Source organism: Phyllostomus hastatus, unplaced genomic scaffold (genome assembly GCF_019186645.2).
Source record: "Phyllostomus hastatus isolate PE091 unplaced genomic scaffold, TTU_PhHast_1.1 phas_contig_41, whole genome shotgun sequence".
NCBI classification, from domain to species: domain Eukaryota; kingdom Metazoa; phylum Chordata; class Mammalia; order Chiroptera; family Phyllostomidae; genus Phyllostomus; species Phyllostomus hastatus.
The window spans coordinates 913,994-922,939 of NW_025333876.1; the positions used below are offsets into that span (position 1 = coordinate 913,994).

The 8,946-nt window shown below is 49.2% G+C and overlaps 1 protein-coding gene across 1 annotated transcript; it reads right to left on the reverse strand.

Moving 5' to 3' along the window:
• Positions 1 to 1,375: 1,375 nt before the first annotated feature.
• Positions 1,376 to 7,085, reverse strand: SHISA2 (shisa family member 2). Its single transcript, XM_045844956.1, has 2 exons — positions 6,738 to 7,085; positions 1,376 to 3,542 (listed from the first exon to the last, which is right to left on the reverse strand). The coding sequence occupies exons 1-2, from the start codon at positions 7,066 to 7,068 to the stop codon at positions 2,989 to 2,991; spliced, it is 885 nt and encodes a 294-aa protein (XP_045700912.1). The 5' UTR covers positions 7,069 to 7,085; the 3' UTR covers positions 1,376 to 2,988.
• Between the last annotated feature and the right edge of the window lie 1,861 nt (positions 7,086 to 8,946).

The following is an 8,946-nucleotide window of genomic DNA, read 5'->3' on the forward strand; positions in this document are numbered from 1 at the left end:
AAATATGCTAAATTCAAATGCTTGTGTCTTAGTGGGTCTTCTCACCACTTTGGATGTTGATATTATCATTCAATTTTAACTTTTCCAGCTGCATAGGAAATGATAGAAGATATGTGTTTCCGGGCTCTTACATGGATATAAAAAGCTGGTTAATTTCTTCTTCCTCAAAACAGCACATTTTTATTTCCTGCACACAGTGATACAGGACGCCCCTGGAGCCCTCATGCACCGGCACAGGACATTCAGATACAGAGGAAAATGTGCAGCAGGAAACTGTCTTCCCACCTGTAACTGCTCCTTTTCATTTGCAAAAGATTTTAAAGTATTTCTACTGAGTGTGCATTACACCTCATATGTTCTGATTCCATGACAGTAGGGAAGATGTAAATAAACCAGGTTATTTGAAATGTTCTACTTTGGCCGCTAAATCACTCCAGTTTTTACCAAAATTGAAAAGGTCTGAGGGTGCACCCAATGATGTTATAGTTTTGGAAAGACCAAGTAGGACTAAGTGAAAAACACATGTCATTTATTAAAGTGCATTTTTGCTTTCGTCGTGGTATTTAATTGCCACATAGAAAAAGAGGAAAAGTTGGACAATCTTGTATGAGAGAAGCAAGCACTCTCTTACATAAGCACCCCCATTCATGTAATTTTAAAAGAGCGGTCCAGAATGTTGCAGAGGGACACTTGAATGGGGGAAGGAGGAACCGGATCAGGGATTGGCTAAGTATGGCCTGATGGCAAATCAGGCCTACTGCCTGTTTTTACAGCCCTGGAGTTTAGAATGAGTTTTACATTTTGAAATGAAAAATAAAAATAGAATACTTTGTGACATGTGAAAACTGTATGGAAGTCAAATTTCAGTGTCCATCGATCAGGTTTTACAGGACCCCAGCCCTGCTTACTGGATCATAGCAGCTTCTGCATGCAGCACCTGAACTGAGTAGCCACTAGAGACTGGAAGGCCCACAAAGCCTAAAATGTTTACTCTCTGGCTCCTTACTGAAAACGTATGTCTGCGCTGGTGATCTCTAAGGTGCCTTCCACCTCCAATCTTCTAGGAATTCTACTTCCTTAGATAAGCCAGAATCCCACCATCAAAGACAATGTAGCCTGACAGTATGATCCCAAAAGAAGTCTCTTTTGTGTTGTCAGCATTTTCATGGAACACATAAAATAGTGTCGCTGACTCATGAAGTATACACATAAACTTCCCAGATATTAATTACTTTTAAAGGTAGGCTCTTAGTTCTAGAAAGCAATAATTATAATGTTGAGCAATCTTACTGTAGGAACAGGTTTATTGACAGACCATCTAAAATTACCAAGTAGAATGAAAATTTAAAAAAAAAACAACCAACTCCCCTAGGAATTCATACTATAAAATATTTATTAAGTAAAATGATTTTCTCCTGCCTTTGGTTATTAAAAAAGTTTGATTATCTTTGTTGATACCAATTGCCAACAATGATTTTACATCATTCAGTTATGAGACAGATGATAAATAGATAGATGGGTGGATAGATGGATGACAGGTGGAGTAGATAAGAGAGATACAGATATCGACATAAATATGTAAAACACCAACCTTATAATGGTTTAAATACAAATCTTGGCTTTGCTAGCCATTAGAAATTTACTTGCACACACTTAAACTTATTTCTTACAAGTAAACAATACACAAATTCACTTAAATTTCATAATTCAGAACACTGGTAAATGAATACAGTGCTTGCTGAGGACTAAAAGAAAAAAAACAAGAACTGATTTTGTGGAGGGAGAAAGGCAATATCTCTTTGAAGAGCTTTTCTCTTCATTTAATAGTCCCTATTGCCTGAAAAATAAGCCATTTTGATAACGAGAGTATAAAAAGCCTTATGATTTGCAAAGTAAATTGTATTTGTGGTTTAAATTTCATCCTAAGTCTCGGATTATGGCTGAGAAGCTCTCCTCAAACTTTGTAAAGCATTTCTTTGATATTTATAGGGAAAACAAGAAAATGTTCTATCAGACCCAGGCAGAAATGCCAATCTCCATTTATAAGGACAGCAATGGCATGCACGCAGTCCGATGCCGCCATGGGGATCTGAAAACCAGACGGAAAGAAATGCCAAGCCACACGTAATTTGGAGAAGTGGCAGGTTGACAGTTTATGACTTCAATATTAAAAACATCTAATTATTTCTCAGATGTCACCGTAAAGTTGGAAAATTGGATGATACAATCAAGAAAGGGATGAATGGCTTTGTTACTGAGCCACCCACTTACTTCAAGATTAAAACCCCAGAGTTCTGAAATGTCACTAGTTAAGTAACTATACAATTTCTTTCAGGACCTTTTTAATGTAGAAAATCACTTTGTAATAAGATCTCTACACGAGGTTAAAAAAAAGCACAAAGTAGACAAAAAACACAAAAATAGACAATATATATATCTTTTTACAATGAAATTAGAACGCCTGTGACATACTGAGATCAATGACTAATCTCACAGAGTTCAAATCGGATTTCCCTTTATAATAGTGTTCTCAACACCTTCCCCTAAACCTTGGGTGCTTATATAAAACTTACCCTGGGAAAAGGGAAGGGACAGGTATTCTGACCTGGTACAGTAAAAAACAGAAAAGAAATAATAATAACAATAACATAATAAAAACCCTTAATCTATCTGTTTACAAAATTCTTTTGACAGCCATACACACCTCAAGGGCACTTAAGGGCTCAAGCATTTGTCATACGACCATCGGGAACAACACAGGCATCTCCCCCTTGCCACCGTAACTCAATCATGCACTGGGATGAATCATGTCCAGAAAAGCTAATTCAGAGGGAGATGCTTTCACACAGTTTGGGCCAAGTGAAACTCCGAAAGGACTGTGCCGCAAACACCACCGCCGTGCACGGACCTCCACTCTGAGAATCCTTGCCAGTCCACAGCTTCCCTGTTGTCCTGGGCCTCATCACGGAACCCGGCTGGCACCTGGAGTCACACAGTCACAGCTGGGTACATCTTCTGTTCACTGTTAGTGTGAGGGAAGGGGGCCTGAATCTGCCTGTAGCCCGTCTGCAGGCCATCCATGAATGGCGGCACAGGAGTCATGGGCACCGAGTCGTGCTGCACCGTGTACCCCACATATGGGGGATGCAGGTACTGCCCTTGATGGGGCACAATTTGGGTGGCTTGCTGACAGTTCAGCACAGAGAAATTCGTAGGCATGTTGACATACACATTGTTCATGGTCCCCTCGGGCAAGCAACAGTTGGTCTGTGACCTCGTTGGGGGCGCCCGGGCTCCAGAGTTGGCACTGGAGCTGGAGCTGGCAGCTGTGCTGGACTGGCGGGAGGATGACCCCCGGGAAGTGCTGGCACTGGGGATCATGGGGATGGTCTCCATCAAGCGGTTCCCCCCGGGGGCCCGGCTCTGCTGGGGCTCCTGCTTAGGCCGGAGACATCTGCAGCAACAGGCAGCCACGAGTGACCCCAAGATGATGAAGGCGACAAACACAGATCCAACGATGAGAAATGGCACGTAGATGGGGACTGGAGGACAAAAGCATAACATTATGATTCACTGAAAATATGCAGTAAAAAGCAGTGCTTGGCAGTGGAGTTCATAAATGAGCAGCAACAACGCTGAGCATTGGCCAGGCTTGGCCACTTTGTATGCTCACTAGCAGCCCATACTGTGCACTGTCCTCACTCAGTGCTCAGGAAAGGAGGGCAGGCCAACAGGCATGGTGGGGCAGCCCTCTCCCCAGAGCAAAACTGTCCATATTTACAGCTAGACTCACCAACTATACAGATTGAGGCAAATACACAATTTCGCAAAAACGTGTGTTTTATGTTCTAAGACTTTTCTAAAATCCCTACAATTACTGAACTGTCCAAACTTAAGTCAGATAGTTGTGGGATCTGTACAGAAACGAGTTGAAATTACTTAAAAGGCTTTTTTCCCTACAGCAGGTTACTTATATTCCTTGCAAACTCCTTTTACCATATTTTGTTGTAGCAAGTTTTTATGGCCAGAGGCAAATAAATCAAAAACTTAGGTCAGACTCTAGCCGTGACCGTTTCCAATAGGAGTCTGTAAGCCACAGAGGTCACAGAAGGGTAAGAAAAACTCCACACACTGGCCTCGCTGAGCCTGGTGAGGGCTGGGGGTATGGGCCTATCCAGGGAGTGAATGAGGAACAAGGAAGTGAGTTGCGTGCAGGGAAGTTATTCCAGGCAGCGGGTCAGCATGGAACACGGTTCCGAGGAGAACGCATGTTGGGAGCAACAAGTCATTTGTTCCAGGAAGGGGAGAGGCCCGCAGTGGGCGGGCCCAGCAGAGCTGAGGAGGAACAGTCACTCTGGAGTTCAGACACGGGATCCCGTGTGAGGAACTACAGGGAAAGCCCACAGAGCATCAAGCAATGGGCACCGCACTTAACAAGTAAAGGTTTATTCTGAAAAATAAACCCATAAAAGATAAAAATAACAACTTTACTAAAGTTGGTGGCAAACTCCAATTTTATATTATTTTACTTTAAAAACTCTGTGGGAGCCACAGGGATAGAGGCACGGGGCTTCCAGAAGCCAAATGCGACACACCAGCGGAGGGAGGCAGAGAATCGGGAAGAAGGAGCCTGCGGAATGCCCGGGAGCACTCCTGCAGAATTCCCCCAGAGGTTACCAAGAACCTACTTTTTGATGTCTTCCTGAGCATGTCCTTAACTACCTGGTGGAAAACACATGAGGACAGGGACTAGGTCTTGCTGGTCTTGGCATAGCAGTGCCTGCTCCGCAGTACAGGGCGGAGCCTCAGCAGGGAGCCCAGCCCTTCTTCCACAGTTATGAGGAACCCTGGACTGGGCCCTGGAGTCCGTGTTTTTAGAATATAGTAGCACATGAATTCATGCAGAAGTAATGCCTTATAAGTAAAACACACTTTGTAAGTATTTAACCAAAGCTGACATTGAAAGGTTTCCTTAATCATCAGTGCTGGACAGAGTGGATACTATTACTTATACACAGGGTCCCTTCAGCAGGTAGAAACACTTGCCACAGTTGACAGCACAACTGGCTCTCTGACTAGGACTGCTCTCATTACACGGTAACTTCAGGCTCGCCACAGCAACCAGAGCCGTGCACGGAGGCTTTTCCACTCTCTGAATTAGGATGCCAGTCCTAAATATGCCGTTAAGAGGTAAGTAAATAATAGTTTAAAACTTCCCAAACATTATAGCAAAAACTACCTGAAAGCAGCCTAAGTCCACCTAATGAATTCTGGGGAGAAATAACTGTCTCTTTCCAGCATTTTTAATTGGAAGCATAAATAACTACACGGGGTAAAGAATGTAGTGCTTCTCTAAGCCCTTGGCACTGCTTAATTAGGTATCTTGTCCTTGTTGACTGCAGAAGAGAAGTGAGAGAAACAGAATTTTCAGGAAAAAGAGGACTTAAAGGTAGGGTGAAGAAGGCACCCATGCTCATCACACTGTGTCATGAGAATTCTGCAGAAGTCTGCTGCCTACTGATCAGTGCACAGCCAGCCTGACTTTTTAGAGGCCACTAGTGAGCCCAACTTAGCTGACACACAGAAGCAGCAGTTCTGTCTCTGGCTCATTTCTCAAGGCTTTATCCCACCGCCACGCACCCTGCAATGCTGAGCTTGCATTTTAAGATGGCCCCTTTTCTGGAATTAACCCTGTTCTCCTCTCTTCAGATTCAAGGCAATGGAACAACAGGAGTAGCCTGCTAATAAAACACTTGACTACAAAGGCACTAGCTCTGAAAAGAGCTGCCTCTTACCAGGAGGAGCCAGCTCTATAAACACAGTGCCAAGCTCAGGTAGCTCACTCAGAGCCTGAGGTAAACAGTCCTGTCCTTAACCTAACGAGTTGCAGAAAAAAGAGGAGATGCCCTCTCTGTGACATGCTTGCCATCTGACCTCTACCCCTACACTGACCTAAATCCTCCCTCCCAAACACACATATATTGTTGTGGACCCTGGAGGAAGGCCATCTGGGAGGTTAGCAAAGAGTGGAGGGAGTGGAACCTATCACATTCTTGCACGGACTTGTTTATTTTTCCAACTCTAGCTTTGGCAATTCGAAAATATAATTAAAAAACCAAAGCCACAAAGAACTCCATTGGGCATAGCTCGGATGTCATACCCAGCAAGTCCAACATGGTAACAACTGTCCAGAAATCAGAGAGGCCCAAGCCTGGAAGGGGAGAGGTGGAGCAAGCAGCTTTAGAGGGGATTAGAGTCCGAGGGTCTAGTAAACTGCGTCACCCACTGGAAGCCCCGAGGAGCTGCCTTCCTTCTAAGGAGCCTTCACAGAAGTGACCCTGCCAACGCCCACGATTTCCCTCGGCTACCCCGAGACATTAACCCTTCGTAGAAGTCAGGCCTCTGGAGACAGAACACATTGGAGGAGGCCAAAAGGCCCTTCCTTGAGCTGGAAGACTGAAGAGCTGTCTGTGGCCCACCCTGTCTTAGACATGTGGTTTTTGGGGGGAAATCCAAGACAAACCATTCTTTAGCTGACAGGTGGGGAAACTGAGGCCCGGGACCGTGAGCCGATGCCCCAATTCACACACAATAATGGCTGGGGCAGAATGCAGGCACCACCTCCTGGACCAAGACACTCTTCTGAAACTACAGGGCTCCTAACTCCTTTCCCCAGGTCGGTACCATCCAGGCGAAGCCAACCTTCCTCCCCGCTCGCTCTGGGTCTGCCCTCTTACCTGCGGAGCCGTCCGAGCCGTCTTTGTCCGCCCGGCCCGGCTCGCTGGCGCCCTGCTGGCGGTCGTTGTCGCAACCGCCCTGGTCCAGGCGAGCCTCGGCGCTGGAGCAGCAGTAGCGCAACGTGCAGCTGCCGCAGCAGATGGTGGCGTCGCCACCGTCGAAGCGCTCGGGGCACTGGAAGCCGATGCGCCAGACGCCCTGTGCGTCCAGCCAGCCGTGGCAGTACTCGCCGCTGGCCAGCGCCCCCGCAGCCAGCAGTGCGGCCAGCAGCAGCTGCAGGAGTGAAGTGGCGATCCAGGAGGAGGCGGACGGGCGGCGTCCGCCCCACATGGCACCCTGGGGCGCGGGCAGCGCTTCTCCCGAGGGCGCAGTGCAGGCTCCAGGTAAATCGTGGCCTCAGAGACCCAGGTCCCAGTGGTGCTCAGGCCAGGACCTCTTTACTGTTTCCTCCACGGCGCTTTCTGCGCAGGCCACTGCCCTCTGCCGCGATGTCCGGGAGCCGACGACGACGACGGGCTGCCGGGCCAGGAGGCTCCTAAGCCATCCCCTCTCACTCTGCCAGGAGATGGCCAGGTCCGGAAGGGGCAGACTTTGAGAGTGTGCCCGCACTGATGGAACTCTTCGGGTGCACACTCAGAGGGCCTGCGGAGCTGCCTTCCTGAATCTCCCGGAGGCTACACCTGTGAGAGGACCCTCCCCGCGCATCCCCGAGGGGGACTGTCCCTCCCGTCGGATTACCGCTGAGAACGCCCCTGTGGACGCGGAGCCAGGGCGCTGCCCCTAGGTTGAGTCTCGGGATCCCCCGCACCAGTCAGGGAATCTCTCCCTTTATTCCTCTCTTGGGTGGCGAGAAGGGGCCAAGCAGGCAGGCAGAGCGCACCGGACTCCCGGCAGCAAGTGCAGCAGCGGGCTGCGCTCAGCGTGCTTAGCTCCGAACTCGGTCCGCATGGCTCCGGCCGCGTCGCCCCGGCAGCCCAGCGGGGTGCAGCCTCAACACTCCCCGACGCGGGACCGGCGGCCAATCCTCCCAGCTCACGCAGCCGTCCAGGACTCGGGCGAGGGGCCGGCGCTCCGCCGCCGCAGTCCCGAGGGGCCGTCCCGCTGGCTGCGGCCGCGCGCGGTCCGAGCGAGCGGCTGGAGTCGGCTTCCCCCTCCTCCTCCTCTCCCGCTGCCGCTCGCTCCCACGGGCGCCGGGCCTGTCCGATTCTCTCTCTCTCTCTCTCTCCTTGGCCGCAGCGCCCTCGGGAGGTGCGCACCGATGGGCGCCTCCCCCAGAAGTTTCCGTCCTCCGGGACGTGGAAGAAGCGGGGCACGGTAGCCGCCCGCACACTCGCGCCACGCCCGGCACCAAGCCAGCTCCGAGTCCGCCGGCCGAGCCGCTGCGCTGCGCTCTTAAGAGGGGCCGGCGGCGGCTCGGGAGCGCATGCGTGCTGCGCGGGCTTCCCTCCCACCCCTGGACGTCCCGGGACTCCCGAGCCCTTCGCCTTCGGACTGGGGTGGAAGAGAACCCTGTGGATGCCGCAGTGGGCTGCGGGCTAGAGAGGCGCGAGAGCAAACATAACTTACGCAACCTAGGCCTTGCTACCACAATAACAACAATAATGATAACAAAAGCAAACTAAACTTGCTTACTGAAGATCTCTGGCGTTGGATATTCGGTTTGATTCTCCAAACTTCCCCAAGATGGACTATAATTATTTTACATTTTGCAGACAGTGGGGTTGCCACTCAGATTAACTGTCTCTCTCCGTTTCCAGAAGCTGATGTCCAGATCACAATAGAGCTGCGATGTTGACGGCAGGGTTCACATGCCTAGGGCTTCCTCTGTTGGGCCCCAGGCTTCTCCAAGGCGGTATGAAGACAGTTGGAGAAAGATGTCGCAGATCGGCCACTGTCTGCATGATTTGTATCACTTTTTTTCCTCTCTTTATTTGGGCGTGGCGATTTATTGGATTCAAGCAGAGAGGCCTGTCCGACTCTCAGTGGTGCGGACAGCTGCAGTTAGAAGAAAACAAGGTTCAGACAGACCAGAAATTCAGCTTTGATGGAAGAGAAATTAATAGCTTCTCTCTTTCGGAAGCTGAAACAACAGGTGCTGATGCTATTAAAGCAGCAGTGATTATTTTTAAAGGCACTGGTGACCCTTCAGATGCGGTCTGGAAATCCACTAACTTGAAGTCTGGGCTCAGCTCTACCGGTAAAGAATCA